Here is an 18,372-nt window from a genome sequence, read left to right on the forward strand (position 1 = left end):
ACATGACCTCTGTCCTTTTGTACTTTACACCCATGATTATAAAACTAGGATCCCATGTGTTTTTTAACCACTTTATCAACTTGTCTTCCTACTTTTAAAGATTTGTGTCTCTGAACCCTTTGTTAGGTTTAGAAATATTAACCTGACGTGGTTAAAGTATATTGACATCAAATGTCTGATATTATGTGTATTACAAAATGTAGACATTTCATCTGAGTTAGAAACTCAGTCAGGCACTTCACTGCAGACAGGTCACCATGGTAACACTGATAAGACATTTCATTCCACAGATTCAACTCTGGAAACTCTAATCAGATCAGGAGAAAGGACAGGGTTTGTCTGTTATTAACCACAATATAAACTGAAACCAGAGTGTGTAATATAATAGATTATATTGTGTGATGTTTATACTTATAATTGTGAAACTAAGAAATAACAGGATTAACAGTAGGCAGAGTAACTTAGGGATAATGAGAAAATTACTGAAGAAAAGTAACTGCTGGGAACCAGGGAATGTGCCCTTGTAAATCACAGATTGGAGAAGTTCCAGCTGTCTTTTCCTCACTTCCTGACAAAACCCAGCAGTGAAGACAAAGAAGAGTCAGGTGCCAGAGCTGGATCACTACAGGGTATAAAGGTGAGGGGATACTGATGTAAGGGGGCAGTAGGGACTGGAGACACCGGAGATCAAGCGGGCTGACATCGTGTCAGTGACTGTGGACACGTGGGACTTGCATGTTTACTGTGATTGATGTATCAATATAAGATACAGTAGAGGACAGAGAATCTGCTCAGCTTATATTTCTTAGTAAGTATTAAAGATGCTGACACGAGACTTCCGGGCCCATTAATAATGTGGACATCACTCACAAGGTCAGCATTTATTATTCATCCCTAATTGCCTTTGAGACGGTGGTGGTGAGCTGTCTTGTTAAACTATTGCGGTACACCCACAGTGCTGTTAGGAAGGGAGTTCCAGGATTTTGACCCAGTGACAGCGATGGAACAGCAATATAGGTCCAAGTGAGGATGGTGTGTGACTTGGAGAGGAACTTGCAGGTGGTGGTGTTCCCATGCATTTGCTGCCCTTGTCCTTCTAGTTGATGGAGGTCACGGGTTTGGAAGGTGCTGTCGAAGGAGCCTTGTCAAGTTTCTGACGTACATTTTGTAGATGGTTTACACTGCTGCCACTGTGCGCTGGTGGTGGAGGGAGTGAATGTTTAAGGTGGTGGATGGGGTGCTGATTAAGCGGCTGCTTTGTCCTGGATGGTGCCGAGCTTCCTGAATGTTGTTGGAGCTGCACTCATCCAGACAAATGGTGAATAAACACTCCTTTGCTCGGGCTGGATTCTGCTGTTATTGCTGCTGTTAATCAGATCCGGGACTGAACCAAGTTCACTCTGATAGTCGGAGTTTAATTTTCTGGCTGTTAATAACTCCATACCTGGTCTGGAATTTAATATTCTGATATCTGTCAAAATGAATTAAGGTTGTTTCAAAAATGCACACTTTGTCATGTCCTTAATTTCGACAGAAGAGGAAACTGATTGATGTCCTGTTACTGACTGCTCCATTTTCTCCTTTTCACTAAATTATTTCAGTTCTCAGATGTTCAGTTACTCTCAGTGAGAAGTCCCAGCTCCCCATCCCTTCCAGAGAGCCTCTCCTAGCCTTGGTATCCAGGAACAGTATCGGTAACACACCCGTGATCAATAAACACAAAACCCAGTCTGTTCATCACTTTCAGCGACTGGACTGTGTGTGTTTCCCACAGCATCTCTCTCACCTTCGATGTCTGAATAGAACATAATCATGCCTGTTAACCTGGTTTAAATTTAAATCTACTCTTTACAGGAGCCTTTAGGTCAATGAGACTCTCCGAAGGTGCCAATATTATAAAGCCACAGCTAAACCTGTAGGAAATTAGTTTTATTCATATTTAAAATTAAATTGAGATTTATATTGTTGCAATTTTGCACATTTCTGGATAAATCAGCCTTTCTGCTGCACTCAAGTCAGCCTTTTCCTAATACAGTAAGCAGACTGTGATATCAGACAAATGGAAGATCAGTGGGGCTTTAAGTCAGCAGCTGACTCACACCAGGATGAGTCCGATTTCCTTCCACTCTGGTTAATGTTGTTCTTATCCACCGTCAGCTTCACGGACCCTGATTGGAAATGACTGGGAACATTGGTCCAATTGGGTTCTGTATGAGGTCACAGTCCTGGGTTCATCTTGGGTGTTGTGTTGACCTTGGAGTGGGAGCTACTCTGTGTCTCAGGTGGAGAATCAATGTCAGTGGAATAGAAAATGAGACTGAGCAAGGTAGCCAGAGAGAAAGAGACAGGGTGAGAGAGACACAGACAGACAGAGGGAGAGCACGCAAAAGACTGTCGGAGACAATCTGAGTGAATGTTAAAGCTTGAGATTGATTTATTTTTATTGGGTAAGGTTATTAAGGGATATGAAACCAAACTGGGTAAATGTAGCTGAGATACAGATCAGCAGATCAGTCAGGATCTAATTGAATGGCAAAACAGGCTCGAGGGGCTGAATGGCCTCCTCCCACTCATGTATTCCTCTATTTTACAGGATCACTGAGACTGATACCCTGAGGCTCCTCTCACAATCCCGGGACCTTCTATTCCTGACAGTTATGGAACAAGGGTATTCAGGGTGGTCTAGACAGGACAACAACCTCCCCTTCGTAGACTCGTGATCCCGACTGTGAGGTGATGGCGTATTTGGGATAACGATAGGTGAACACAGTGTATGTTGTCACTTTAATAATAATTTTAACCTCAAGAAATAAACCACCCCCAGGAGTGAAATGCGGCCCTTCAATTAAACATGAAATTTAATTTGGAGCAAATCAGATCTGGGATTGTCTTTCTCACACATGGATGTCGAGATGGCCCATGTTATCGGGGCTGGTGGAACTGGACAGGGCCTGACCCAGCAGTGACAGAACAGGACAGACCCACTGGGAGGTGAGAGAAAGCTGAATTAAACTCAAAAGTATCATTTCCATTTTGAATTAATTTTACAGTGAAACGCAGTGGATATTTCCTGTCGGGTTATCCTTCCCTAATCACATCAACAATCACTAACTTGGAAATCCCTGGAAAACTTTCCTGCAAGTCCCTTTAACAGGATACTGATAAAATTTACATTCAGAAAGGAGTTCATAGTATAATTTAGGTTGGGGAGGGATCTGTGATAACTAATCCATTTGAAAAGGGGTCCTTTGACCAAACATCTTTGAGAACCACTGCTGTCGATTCAATGTGACTCTATGTACTCACTGTAATTCTCTGTAACTCTATATCACTATGTCTCTGACTCCGAACATAGCTGGAAAAGATCAACACAATGGCGCACCACCTTCTTTCCACAGATCTCTCAGCTCCTCCATTGGCTGCTTTTGTCTCCCTCAATTGTGGGGATATTTGTCCCTATTATCTTGATCCAAACTGGGTTCAATGTAAGACAGTTCGGGGAGTCAGGCATCATTCACCCCTAGACCTACACTGACAGGTAAAACCCCAGACAGTTCCTTAGTAAGGATTCCTCTGGTTCCTCACCATATATCTGTCAGGATACTGAAACCCAGCTTTCTTACAGTCCACTCCTGGAGGTCCCACTCCCTGAGCCTACAAACTTCAGCAGGGTCAGTGGTGGAGTTCCACAGCGGGAGCGAACACAGACTAACTGTCGGGATCGCATCCTCGTGGATGTTCCAGGTCGTGTATTTTTAGTTATCCTAGTGTCCAACACTCACACATCAATAAAACTGGGAAGTCCTGGAAACACGCTGCAGGTCCGCCTTTATCTGGAGATTAAATGTCTGTTGTATAATTGTACCAGCAGTTAACAGGCTCCTGTGAACTCCTCCATCTGCTATTTTAATGCAGACTTTATACAATTTATTTTGAACAGGTATATTTTAAATGAATTAACACCTGCCTTAAAATGGTCGACTCAGGAATGTCACACAAACACATTAAAGTTTTATGGAATAATTATCAGGTCATTGTCAGACTGGAAACTTAAACCTGCCGTTTCACTTTCAGTCAGGAACAGATCCCAGTTTTACACCAATCTCTGATTTGACAGCACGTTTCCAGCATTCACCGTTGTTCTTCCTGACGCTAAACACAGTTGTAAAGGAGCCTTCTGTTCCGTGCCCAGGAGCTCTGAACCATGGAAGAGAGCGGCTGGGACACATTTCTTACAGGCCTCAGGATTAACCCACACAGGGACTTTGCTGTTAGTGAAGAGAGATGAGAAAGACCAAAGTGCCGTTTGTCCCTCTCAGTGTGATCCTGAAGGACTGTTCCTGCCGTACGATCCTCCCCCCAGATTGTCCTTTCTGAGCTCCAGCCAGGTGATGCTAAACACTCAGGTGGGAAAGACAAAAATCTACAACAATGTGTTTATAACAAAACTGATTTATTTGACATTTATCCAGAATATTAAACTCCAGCCACGTTATAGGGATTATTCTCATCAGTAGAAACAAACCCCAACTTTCAGAATAGAAACATAGAAAAGTTATGTCACAGAAGGAGGCCATTCAGCCCATCATGTCCACACTGGCCATTAAGAGTTATCCAGCCTAATCCCACTTTCCAGCTCTTGGTCTGTAGCCTCGTAGGTTACGGCTCCTCAATTGCATATCCAAGTACTTTTTAAATGTGATGAGGGTTTCTGCCTCGATCACCCTTTCAGACAGTGAGTTCCAGACACCAAACCCCCCAACCCTCTGGGTAAAAAGATTTCTCAACTGTCTTCCAATCCTTCTGCCAATTACTGTAAATCTCTGTCCCCTGGTTATTGACCTCTCTGATCATGGAAATAGCTCCTTCCTATCTGCTCTATCTCAGCCCCTCATAATTTTATACACCTCAGCCTTTTCTGTCCCAAAGAAAACAACCCTAGCCGAACCAATCTTTCCTCACAGCTAAAATTCTCCAATCCTGGCAACATCCTTGTAAATCTCCTCTGTACTCTCTCTAATGCAATCACATCCTTCCTGTGATGCGGTGACCAGAACTGCACACAGTATTCCAGCTGTAGCCTAACCAGTGTTTTATACAGTTCCAGTATAACATCCCAGCTCTTAGATCCTATGCCTCGGCCAATAAAAGAAAGCTTCGCGTCCGCCTTCTTAACCACCTTATCGACCTGTCCAGCCACCTTCAGGAATTTGTGGACATGCACTCCAAGGTCCCTCTGTCCCTCTACACTTCTCAGTATCCTATCATTTATTGTGTATTCTCTTGCTTTGTTTGCCCTCCCCAAACACATTACCTCACACTTCTCTGGACTAAACTCCATTTGCCATTTTTGCCCACCTGACTAATCCATTGATATCTTCGTGCAGTCGACAGCTATCCTCCTCAAAGCCACTTTTTGTCTCATCTGCAAACTTCTTAATCACGCTCCTTACATTTCAGACTAAATCGTTGATGTATAACACAAAAAGCAAAAGACCTGGTACTGAACATTGTGGAACCCCACTGTCATCATTCAGTTCGGGATGTAATCAACATCATTAACAGCAGAATCCAACCCCTGCAGTTATATGTGAACTCGCTGGTGTGTCAGCAGGTTGGATAACTGTGTGAATCCCTTCCCACACACAGAGCAGATGAACGGCCTCTCCCCAGTGTGAATTCGTTGGTGTGTCAGAAGGTGGGATGAACATGTAAATCCCTTCCCACACTCAGAGCAGATGAATGGTCTCTCCCCAGCATGAGTGCGTTGGTGTGCCAGTAAATACTTGTTACATTTAAAGCTCTTCTCACAGTCGGAACATTGAAAAGGTCGGTTATCAGTGTGAACAAATTGGTGTTCTTTGAGCTGGGATGACTGACTGAATCCCTTCCCACACACAGAGCAGGTGAATGGCCTCTCCCCAGTGTGAACTCGCTGGTGTCTCAGCAAATCCTTTGTATTTTTAAATCGCTTCTCACAATCAGAACATGCAAATGGTCTCTCATCAGTGTGTACTCGCAGGTGACTCAGCAGGTGGGATGACTGACTGAATCCCTTCCCACACTCTGAGCAGGTGAACGGCCTCTCCCCCGTGTGAACTCGCTGGTGTGCCAGAACGTTGGATAACTGAACGAATCCCTTCCCACACTCGGAGCAGGTGAACGGCCTCTCCCCAGTGTGACTGCGTCGATGAGTTTCCAGTTCAGACGGGTAATTGAATCCTTTCTCACAGTCCCCACATTTCCACAGTTTCTCCATGATGCAGGTGTCCTTGTGCCTCTCCATATTGGATGATCAGTTGAATCCTTGCCCACACACAGAACACGTGTACGGTTCCTCCCCGCTGGAAATGATGTGATGTTTTTTCAGGCTGTGTAACTGGTTAAAGCTCTTTCCACAGTCAGTGCACTGGAACACTCTCACTCGGGTGTGTGTGTCTCAGGGTGTTTCCAGTCACGCTGATGTTTGAAATCTTTTCACACAGTCAGAATAGACAAAAGTTTCTCAAAGCCAATGATATTCAGGTCCTGATCAATCATGTGACTGTTAGATATTGACATGATTTTTGGCTTGACAGTCCCGTCTGCAAACCATCCCTATAAAAGAAATTTACAAAAGCCATCACTGTCAGTCAGGATAGAAATTCACAAAATTCTCTCCTCCTGCTTCCTGGCCCAAGATGGTCATGCATATGCCCTGCTACACATTCCCGCCAATCTATCACCCTTGACAGTCTCACATTGGAAATTGTTGGGCTGACTGGGCACCAAAGTACTCGCAGTTAAACCCAGCAGCTTCTCCTCCATCATCACTCCAGCTCAAAGTGACACAGCAAAAAATACCTACACAGTTGGTCAGGGATCGACTTCAGCATCCAACACCCACCCTAATACAAACTACTCTTAATTGGTCCGTCTGTGTTTCTCGACTCAGTTCTGTGAACAAGGCCTGCAGTAAAACAAAAGCAAAATACTGCAGATTCTGGAAATCTGAAATAAAAGGAGAAAATGCTGGAAATACTCAGGTCAGGCAGCATCTGTAAGGAGAGAGAAACAGAGATAACATTTCAGGCTCATTGAGCCACCAGAGCCTGCAGCCTGGAACTCGGAGTGGGAGAAGGAGGAAGAATGAGGAGAGGCAACATAGTCCAACACTCACAGCAACCTCCAATCCACCGACATTACCGGGATAGGGAGACAGAGTTTAGAAACACTCAGCAACAAGACTCCAGTAAAACAGCCCAGGAGGAAAAGGGGGAGCAGTGTGTGTACCTGCCCTGATATCCCCCCTCCCCAGGCCTGTCAGTCAAACCCCCCACTCCTCCCAGTCCACAGCTCAGCCTATCAGCTTGCAGCTTCCTGCACCTTGAGCCAGCCCTGCCCAGGTGTGGCCCAGTCCAAGGGGAGTCTTTGTGGAACCAGGGAGGGGGGGACCTCCTGCCCTGTGCTGTGTCCCAAATGGTTCCTCCCTCCCCTCCCCCAGGCCCCTTTATAACTGAGCTCAGTTTCCTTTAAAGTTTTCTCCTTTGATGTTACAGTTTATTAATCTTTAATTCCTCCAAAAGAGCTGGAAATCTGGCGGCCGTTAACCCCGGGGCCTGTCACCGGGAGAAGCCCCGCAGCTGCCGCCCCGCTCGGTACAAACGCGGGGAGCAGGAGCTTCTCATTGGAGGTGTTGAGGCCTACACCGGGTGGTTCTGACGGCTCCCCCACCCGCCCGCCAGCCGGCCGGCTCCATCACTCCCTCCGCCGCTGCTTACCGGCTACAGGTGAGATGGCACCGCCATGGTCACCGAAACCCCCAAACCTTTTGTTCCCGTCTGCGGATGCGCCAGACATTGTGCCGCAATGCGACTGCGCGATCGTCGTCTCCGGAAGCTCCCGCCAGCGGGAATTGACGGCGGGTGCGGACCAATAGGATGGGGGGGGGGGGGGGGGGGGGCGGGACTGCGCATGGTGAGGCCCCGCCCATTCATCGTGTCGGCCACGCCCACCCACGCTCAGATTGGTTGGACGACCCACCGCGCGCGCCCTGTCCACTTCACATACACCTGCTACCCTGCCCCTTCTAGATGGTGGAAGTTGAAGGTTTGGGAGGTTCTGTCAAAGTTCTGGTCAAGTTGTTCATATATAAAATCCCTCTCCTCTACCTGCCCCTCTCACCTCTCTCTCTCCCCCTCGCTGTCTGTCTCTTTCTTCCCATAGATAGCAGAGTCTTGTGTAGGTCCAGACTGGGTGGCAGGTTCCCTTCCCTGAAGGACATTAGTGAACCAGTTGGGGGTTGTACATCAATCCAGCAGCGTTCATGGTCACTTTTTCCTAGTGCCGTTCCTACAAATTACCAGATTCATTCACCTCCATTTCGCAACCTGCCTTTGTGTTTTTGTGGGTTCTCTCACACACTGTTTTTTGTTTCAAATCAATTTCACAGGGTTTTAGAAGGGGAGGATTTGCAGCCGTGAGATGCAAATCAAACGTCAGATCAGAATCTGAGGGAGTCGTCCAATTCGTCGTAACCTGAATATCACCGGATTTTGAACGTGAAAGGAAAAAGCAGCGATCACAGTGGGGAGAAACTGTACACGAGTTCTGTGTGGACGAGGTTTCAGCCGATCATCTGGCCTGTTGAAACACGATCGCAGTCACACTGGGAAGAAACCATGTAAATATGGGGACTGTGGAAAGGATTTGAATTCTCCAGTTGAGCTGGAAACTCATCCACGTAGTCACACTGGGGAGAGGCCGTTCACCTGCTCAGAGTGTGGGAAGGGATTCACTCAATCATCCGACCCTGCTAAGACATCAGCGAGTTCACACTGTCGCGAGACCTTTTAAATGTCCAGACTGTGGGAAGTGGTGTAAAAGTTCTGCTGAGCTGATGATGTATCAACGTGTTCACGCTGACGTGAAACCATTCAGATATTCACATTGTGGGACTGCGTTCAAGCGATCATCTGAACTCAACACCAGCGCACTCACACAAGGGAGAGGCCATTCACATGCTCAAGAGTGTGGGAAGGGATTCACTACTCCAGCCGACCTGCTGACACACCGAGTTCACATGGGGAGAGGCTGGTCACCTGCTCTGAGTGTGGAAAGGCATTCACTCAGTTACACATCCTGCTGACACACCAGCAAGTTCACACTGGGGAGAGGCCATTCACCTGCACTGTGCGTGGGAAGGGATTCACTCAATCAACCAACCTTCTGGTACACCAGAGAGTTCACAAGTAACTCGGGGATGAGAAATTTATGCCAAATAGTGGATTCCGACTTTGTGGTTTTGGAAATCCAACATTGGCTTCTCCCCTTCCGACACACAGTTACTGTATGTGAATATCCTGCAGTGAGCATGAGCTGTATAAACTGAATATATCCTGTGCTTTACAGCAACTGAAGTGATCTGGAATTTCCACTTATCAGTTTGCTCAGGTGTATGGCTGAATTCCATTCATTGTTCATCTCCACTTTCACTGTCTACTGCCCCAGTCACACTGTAAACCTTGAGTGAGTGTGAAGCTGTCTTTTGCACCATAGTGATGCAAGACAAGGAGTATAACTCTGGCCATCTTTCTTCAATGTGTGTTTTGACATTGCTTAAGATTATCTGGAAAAGGCTGTCCTGCACCACAAGTGCTGTGCATTGGCTACAGTGCAACTATCCTGTGAGCTCTCTGCAGTCACTATAAATGGTCACAGGGCTTCTGAGGCTGATGTCACAATACTCTGTACATGTATGAATATGTGTATACAGAGTGCTGCCTTTCTTCAAACCAACACAATGGTTATGTCTGGGCAGGGTTCTTAATGAGTTTTTTGTCTCTCTCTTCACAAAGGAGAGGGTTAATGCAGACATTGTAGTTTAAGAGGAGTGTGAAATATTAGATACGATAAGCATAATGAGAGGGTCTGGCATCCTTGAAAGTGGTTATATCACCAGGGCAGGATGGATTGCATCCCAGGTTTTTAAAGGAAGCCAGGGAGGAAATAGCGGATGCGCTGAGGATCAGCTTCAAATCCTCACGAGATACCGGAGAGGGACCAGATGACTGAAGGTCTGTGAACGTTGTACCATTGTTTAAAAAGGGTGCGAGAATAGGCCAAATAATTATAGGCTGGTCAGTCTGACCTCGATGGTGGGTAACTTATTAGAATCTATTCTGAGGGACAAGATAAACTGCCACTTAGAAAGGCATCAATTAATCAGGGATAGTCAACAGGGATTTGTTAAGGGAAGGTCATGTCTTACTAACTTAATTGATTTCTTTGAGGAGGTAACAAGGAGGATTGATGAGGGTAGTGCAGTGGATGTGGTCTGCATGGATTTTAGTAAGGCATTTGACAAGGTCCCGCATGGCAGACTGGTCAGTAAAATGAAAGCCCATGGACTACAGGGGAATGTGGCAAGTTGGATCCAAAATTGGCTCAGGGACAAGAAACAAAGCGTGGTAGACGATGGATGTTTTTGCAAATGGAAAGCTGTTTCCAGTGGCGTTCCACAAGGCTCAGTGTTGGGTCCCTTGCTGTTTGTGGTATATATTAATGATTTGGACTTAAATGTGGAAGGCATGATTGGGAAATTTGTTGAGGACACAAAAATTGACCGTGTAGTTGATAGTGAAGAGGATAGCTGCAGACTCCAGAATGATATCAATGGTTTGGTTCAGTGGGCAGAAAAGTGGCAAATGGAATACAATCCAGATAAGTGTGAGTTGATGCACTTGGAAAGGGCAAATATAGCGAGGGAATACACAATAAATGGGAGGACATTCAGAGGGATAGAGGAAGTGAGACACCTTGGAGTGCATGTCCACAGGTCCCTGAAAGTGGCAGGACAGGTAGATAGAGTGGTGAAGACGGCATATGGATTGCTTTCCTTTCTTGGCCAAGGTATAGAATGCAAAAGCAGGGATGTAATGCTGGAACTGTATAAAACGCTGGTTAGGCCACAGCTGGAGTATTGCGTACAGTTCTGGTCACCACATTACAGAAAGGGCAAAATTGTTCTGGAGAGAGTACAGAGGAGATTTACAAGAATGTTGCCAGGGTTTGAAAGTTGCAGCTATGAGGAAAGATTGGGTCAGCTAGGTTTGTTTTCCTTAGAACAGAGGAAGCTGAGGGGTAACTTAATTGAGGTGCATAAAATTATGAGGGGCCGAGATAGAGTAGACAGGCAGGACCTGTTTCCCCTAGCGGAGAGGTCAATTACCAGGGGGCACAGATTTAAGGTGATTGATAGGAGGATTAGAGGGGACATGAGGAAAAACCTTTTCACCCAGAGGGCGGTGGGTGTCTGGAATTCACTGCCTGGATCGATGGTGGAGGCAGAAATCCTCAATTCTTTAAAAAGCCACCTGGACATGCACCTGAGGTGCTGTAACCGGCAAGGCTATGGATCAGGTGCTGGCAGGTGCGATTAGTTTGGGCGGATAGTTTTTTTGGCCAGCACAGATACGACGGGCTGAATGTCCTCCTTCTGTGCTGCAATTTTTCTATGGTTCTCTTCGCCGCCTTCTTCTTTGGCCTCCTTGTCTCGAGAGACAATGGGTAAGCGCCTGGAGGTGGTCAGTGGTTTCTGAAGCAGTGCCTGGAGTGGCTATAAAGGCCAATTCTAGAGTGACAGACTCTTTTACAGGTGCTGCAGATAAAATTGGTTGTCGGGGCTGTTACACAGTTGGCTCTCTCCTTGCGCTTCTGTCTTTTTTCCTGCCAACTGCTAAGTCTGTTCGACTCGCCACTCTTTAGCCCCGCCTTTATGGCTGTCCGCCAGCTCTGGCGATCACTGGCAACTGACTCCCACGACTTGTGATCAATGTCACAGCACTTCATGTCGCGTTTGCAGACGTCTTTAAAGTGGAGGCATGGACGGCCGATGCGTCTGACACCAGTGACGAGCTCACTGTACAATGTGTCCTTGGGGATCCTGCCATCTTCCATGCAGCTCACATGGCCAAGCCATCTCAAGCGCTGCTGGCTCAGTAGTGTGTTTATGCTGGGGATGTTGGCCGCCTCGAGGACTTCCGTGTTGGATTGTTATGATTCTATGGTTATGATTTTCAGCTCACCATGCTGTTAAATGCAGCTGCCACTGCACCAATTGATGCAGTAGAACAGGAGCCAGAAGTGTTCATCACTGTTGGGATATACAGCTGTCCATTGGACCTGCTGCATTGTCACAGGGCCATGACCAAACTTTTGAGCCTGATTTGGGGATGATGCAACAGAACCTCAAACTTGTTACTGTAGAGGTCGTCGTCGGCTGTCTCTCGATTCGAGGATGACGTCTACTCAAGGTTGCGAGTTTCTCCCATGGGTCTTCAGGTCACTGAACAGGCTGATTCTCGACCTGCAGATCTTTGGGCACACGGAGCAGGACGTCCCACCAGGTCATGGGACCCAGAGTGCAGGATTTGCTTCCCAGAGGTACAACACTAGTCTCATTACTTTTCCACTGTCACTAGCAAGATCTGGTACAATTTTTACGTTGCATAATATTTGGACCCTTTGAAGAGAAAAACCACAATTTTAATTAGTTTTCATTAAGATTATAATGAGATCTGCACAGCAAACAAGATTATTTTAGTTTAGAATCTTTATAATGACTAATTGTTTTCAATAATAAAATCTACCATAAGTCATGATATTTAAAAACAAGGCACCACATTTGCTAAAGTTAATGAGATATATTTTCGTGAGTGCTTGAAGATAAATAATTGTCTGAAGGAAAATTGGGTCGGGAGTATCACTTTCTCCTAACAGAATGTATGTGATATTCCTGTCCATTTAAGTTAATGGACAGCAAATTGGACAGGCTGTATAACTGGTATACAATCCTCCCTACCTGGTTTTGCTTCCTGCTTCATTCATGTGATTATGTCATAGCACAAAATAAGAACAATGACCCTACTTCAAGTTTCTGGATTGTCAATGTCTCTGAAATGTTTACTTTTTACTAATTTATATATCTACTGATTTGTTCACATCACTTACCAAGGTACCAGAATGTGCCATCTGGTATGTTTATATATATATTACTTTCCATTGAAGTTGACACATCTTCACAGAACACCTTTTACACGAGCAATCTATAAATAGACAGAAGCAGGACATTGACAACATGAAGCTCCGTAAAACCAATTATCAGCTGTCAGGTAAGTCTCATGAAATTGTATTCTGAGTACAGAGCAATTAATCATTACATATGCAAAATTGTACAAAATTGCCATTACTCAACCAGTTTGCTTCAATAACTGTGCTATAATTACCTGATTCCTTGTCAAAAAAATAGACCTTTTTGTCTTTGGCAACTAGAACAAAGAACAAAGAAAATTACAGCACAGGAACAGGCCCTTCGGCCCTCCAAGCCTACGCCGATCCAAATCCTCTATCTAAACCTGTCACCTATTTTCTAAGGGTCTGTATCTCTTTACTTCCTGCCCATTCATGTATCTGTCTAGATACATCTTAAAAGACGCTATCATGCCCGCGTCTACCACCTCCGCTGGCAACGCGTTCCAGGCACCCACCACCCTCTGCGTAAAGAACTTTCCACGCATATCCCCCCGAAACTTTTCCCCTTTCACTTTGAACTCGTGTCCCCTTGTAATTGAATCCCCCACTCTGGGGAAAAAGCTTCTTGCTATCCACCCTGTCTATACCTCTCATGATTTTGTACACCTCAATCAGGTCCCCCCTCAACCTCCGTCTTTCTAATGAAAATAATCCTAATCTACTCCACCTCTCTTCATAGCTAGCGCCCTCCATACCAGGCAACATCCTGGTGAACCTCCTCTGCACCCTCTCCAAAGCATCCACATCCTTTTGGCAATGTGGCGACCAGAACTGCACGCAGTATTCCAAATGTGGCCAAACCAAAGTCCTATACAACTGTAACATGACCTGCCAACTCTTGTACTCAATACCCCATCCGATGAAGGAAAGCATGCGGTATGCCTTCTTGACCACTCTATTGACCTGCGTTGCCACCTTCAGGGAACAATGGACCTGAACACCCAAATCTCTCTGTACATCAATTTTCCCCAGGACTTTTCCATTTACTGTATAGTTCACTCTTGAATTGGATCTTCCAAAATGCATCACCTCGCATTTGCCCTGATTGAACTCCATCTACCATTTCTCTGCCCAACTCTCCTGTCTATCTATATTCTGCTGTATTCTCTGACAGTCCCCTTCACTATCTGCTACTCCACCAATCTTAGTGTTGTCTGCAAACTTGCTAATCAGACCACCTATACTTTCCTCCAAATCATTTATGTATATCACAAACAACAGTGGTCCCAGCACGGATCCCTGTGGAACACCACTGGTCACACGTCTCCATTTTGATAAACTCCCTTCCACTGCTACTCTCTGTCTCCTGTTCTAATTTTCTGAACTTTTGGTCTTTGGCCACTCTCACCCCTGTATTTGTTACTTGTTTTGTGAAATACTCTCCCTATTAGTGCTCAACTGCTGGATAACTCTGATTACATTTCTATGTGTTTATACATGTCTATAAAGTGTCTGTGAGCCCAGATTTAACGAAGTTGTGATTTGTAACCAATAAATGATGTTTCGGACATGACTTGTAGTCTGGTATCTTGGTGATTTGTCAAGAAAGATTTAATTCACTCACTCAGCAGCTTGAGAGAAACCAGACTGAGGTTTAATGAACATAAGAAATAGGAGCTGGAGGAGGCCATTTGGCCCTTCGAGCCTGCTCTCCCATTCACCAAGATCATGGCTGATCTTCTACCTCAACTCCACCTTCCCGCACTATCCCCATATCCCTTAATTCCCTCAGTACCCAAAAATCTATCAATCTCTGTCTTAAATATACTCAATGACTGAGCATCCACAGCTCCCTGGGGTAGACAATTCCAAAGATTCACAACCCTTTCAGTGAAGAAATTTCTCCTCATTTCAGTCCTAAATGACTGACCCCTTATCCTGCTGAGACTGTGACCCAGTGTTCTAGATTCCCCAGACAGGGGAAACATTTTCTCAGCATCTACCCTGCCAAGTCCCTTAAGAATTTATTATGTTTCAGTCAGATCACCTCTCATTCTAAACTCCAGAGAATATAGGCCGAGTCTACTCAATCTCTCCTCATAGGAGGAGATGGATCATAGTGGGGAGTGCTGCAGCAGAGTGGTTATGTTAATGAACTAGTAATCCAGAGGCCTGGACTAATGATGCAGAGACATGAATTCAAATCCCATCACGGCAGTTTTGTGATTTAAACTCAAATCGGGGATAAAAAGCTAGTATCAGTAATGGTGACCATGAAACTACCAGATTGTCCTAAAAACCCACTTGGTTCACGAATTTCCTTCAGGGAAGGAAATTTGCCGTCCTTACCCGATCTGGCCTATATGTGACTCTTAACTACCCTGTGAAACTGTCTGGCAAGCCACTCAGTTATATTCAAGGAGGTGACTTACCACCACCTTCTAAAGGACAATTCGGAATGGGCAATAAATGCCGGCCTTTCCAGCAACACCCACATTCTGTGAATAAATAGAACAATCTCCTCATCCCAGGACCCAGACTAGTGAACCTTCATTGCATTCCCTCAAGGGCAAGTTTGTCTCTCCTTCGGTAAGGAGACCAAAACTGCACACAGTACTCCAGGTGGGGCCTCAGCAATATGCTCCATAATTGTAGTAAGACTTCTTTACTCTTCTACCCCAATCCCTTTATAACCAAAGCTAACATACCATTTGCCTTCCTAACTGCTTTCCGTACCTGCATGTTAACTTTCTGTGATTCATGTACAAGGACACCAGGTCCCTCTGAATGCAAACATTTCGCAGTCTCTCACCATTCATAAAAACTGTAATTTTATTTTAGTTTTCCTTTCAAAGTGGATGATTTCACACTTCACCACACTGTATTCCATCTGCCATGTTCTTGACCACTCACCCAACCTGTCCATACCCACTGCAGTCTGTTTGTGTCCTCCTCACTGCTCATCATGATACCTTGGTGTCAGGTCACACTTATTATTTTGGCTTTTGAATCCAGTCTCCCTCTCTGCCAGGGTCTTTGATAACACAATTGTTGAAGATAGGAGCCACTTTGCTTTGAATTGCCTGTTTCCCATTTTAATGTCTTCCCAGGGCTGGACCAGATGTGATGATGGGTTTTGGTCTCCAACAGCCCAGATGTATTTTGTATTACAGGAGGGGAGTCACCTGACCCCTACCCAATCTTGTCTGCAACATTGGTGCTGGGACCCTTGCTGATTGTAGTGTACATTAATGATTTAGACGTGAATATAGGAGGTATGATCAGTAAGTTTGCACATGACACAAAAATTGGTGTCGTAAATAGTGAGGAGGAAAGCAGGACGATTACAGGACGATATAGATGGGCTGGTACGATGGGCGGAGCTGTGGCAAATGGGATTTAATCCTGAGAAGTGAGGTGATGCATTTTGGGAGGAATAACAAGGCAAGGGAATATACAATGGATGGTAGGACCCTAGGAAGTACAGAAGGTCAGAGGGACCTTGGTGTACTTGTCCATAGATCACTGAAGGCAGCAGCACAGGTAGATAAGGTGGTTAGGAAAGCATATGGGATACTTGCCTTTATTAGACGGGGCATAGAATATAAGAGCAGGGAGGTTATGATGGAGCTGTATAAAACACTAGTTAGGCCACAGCTGGAGTACTGTGTACAGTTCTGGGCACCACTCTATAGGAAGGATCTGATTGTACTGGAGAGGGTGCAGAGGAGATTCACCAGGATGTTGCCTGGGCTGGAGCATTTCAGCTATGAAGAGAGACTGAAAAGGCTAGGGTTGTTTTCCTTAAAGCAGAGAAGGCTGAGGGGAGATATGATTGAGATATACAAAATTATGATGGGCATTGATAGGTTAGATAGGAAGAAACTTTTTCCCTTAGTGTGGGGTCAATAACCAGGAGGCATAGATTTAAGGTAAGGGGCAGGAGGTTTACAGTGGATTTGAGGACAAATATTTTCACCCAGTGAGTGGTTGGAATCTGGAACACACTGCCTGAAGAGGTGGTAGAGGCAGGAACCATCACAACATTTAAGAAGTATTTAGATGAGCACTTGAAATGCCATAACATACAAGGTGTTGTAGGGTGTTCCCAAGCGCAGAGGCACCTGCAGTAAATATACTGTTTAAATGTTATTTGAGTAAGTAGATTCATATAATCCTAGTGTATATATATATATATATATATATATATCTACACACTCATATACAAGTTGAAAGTATAGCCACATATTGTTATAAAATGGAGTACTCATCCAAGGCACTGTGAGAACAAAATTGGCTAAGTCATATCCCTGGGAATGGTACCGTGAGACCCAGACAGTTAGGCTGACCAAGGAGGCCCCTCATATCAGTGTGTAAGACAGTTGCTTTGTGTAACTGCAGACTGCACGAAGCATTCAGGAATGCAAGCTTGATAAAGGTAGAAGTATTCATTGTGAAGACTCAAGGATAGTTGATAAGGGGGTCTGGGAAACATCACAAGATGATCAGGGGGCTTGCATGAGCTGATCACGTAGCCACATGATGCCTAATGAGTAATCTAATTGGTAACTCCCTGGTGTGCAGCAAGGTTAGACTCAGACCAAAGAAGTTGCATCATTCCAAGCAGAAGGGCCACCCGCGCATCAACACGAGCAGAATTTCTCATCCACAGCTGTTACAAAAATTTCTAAATTCACTTGTAACAGCCCTTCAAAACACTCCCACAGGGGATGCTGAGACCAAGTGGGCCCACATCAGAGACGCCATCTATGAGTCAGCTTTGACCACCTACGGCAAAAGTGCGAAGAGAAATGCAGACTGGTTTCAATCTCATAATGAAGAGCTGGAACCTGTCATAGCCGCTAAGCGCATTGCACTTTTGAACTACAAGAAAGCCCCCAGCGATTTAACATCCGCAGCACTTAAAGCAGCCAGAAGTACTGCACAAAGAACAGCTAGGCGTTGCGCAAACGACTACTGGCAACACCTATGCAGTCATATTCAGCTGGCCTCAGACACCGGAAACATCAGAGGAATGTATGATGGCATGAAGAGAGCTCTTGGGCCAACCATCAAGAAGATCACCCCCCTCAAATCTAAATCGGGGGACATAATCACTGACCAACGCAAACAGATGGACCGCTGGGTTGAGCACTACCTAGAACTGTACTCCAGGGAGAATGCTGTCACTGAGACTGCCCTCAATGCAGCCCAGCCTCTACCAGTCATGGATGAGCTGGACATACAGCCAACCAAATCGGAACTCAGTGATGCCATTGATTCCCTAGCCAGCGGAAAAGCCCCTGGGAAGGACAGCATTACCCCTGAAATAATCAAGAGTGCCAAGCCTGCTATACTCTC

At 45.4% G+C, this 18,372-nt stretch overlaps 1 protein-coding gene across 1 annotated transcript in view; it reads right to left on the bottom strand.

Annotated features, from left to right (window-relative positions):
- Positions 1–4,456: 4,456 nt before the first annotated feature.
- Positions 4,457–18,372, bottom strand: part of LOC137348699 (uncharacterized) — a 146,794-nt gene continuing 132,878 nt past the window's right edge. The window contains 1 exon segment of the mRNA XM_068013955.1: positions 4,457–5,999. Within this exon segment, the coding sequence (XP_067870056.1) occupies positions 5,585–5,999 (415 nt within the window). The 3' untranslated portion in view covers positions 4,457–5,584.

Source organism: Heterodontus francisci, chromosome 34 (genome assembly GCF_036365525.1).
Source record: "Heterodontus francisci isolate sHetFra1 chromosome 34, sHetFra1.hap1, whole genome shotgun sequence".
Taxonomy (NCBI): Eukaryota; Metazoa; Chordata; class Chondrichthyes; order Heterodontiformes; family Heterodontidae; genus Heterodontus; species Heterodontus francisci.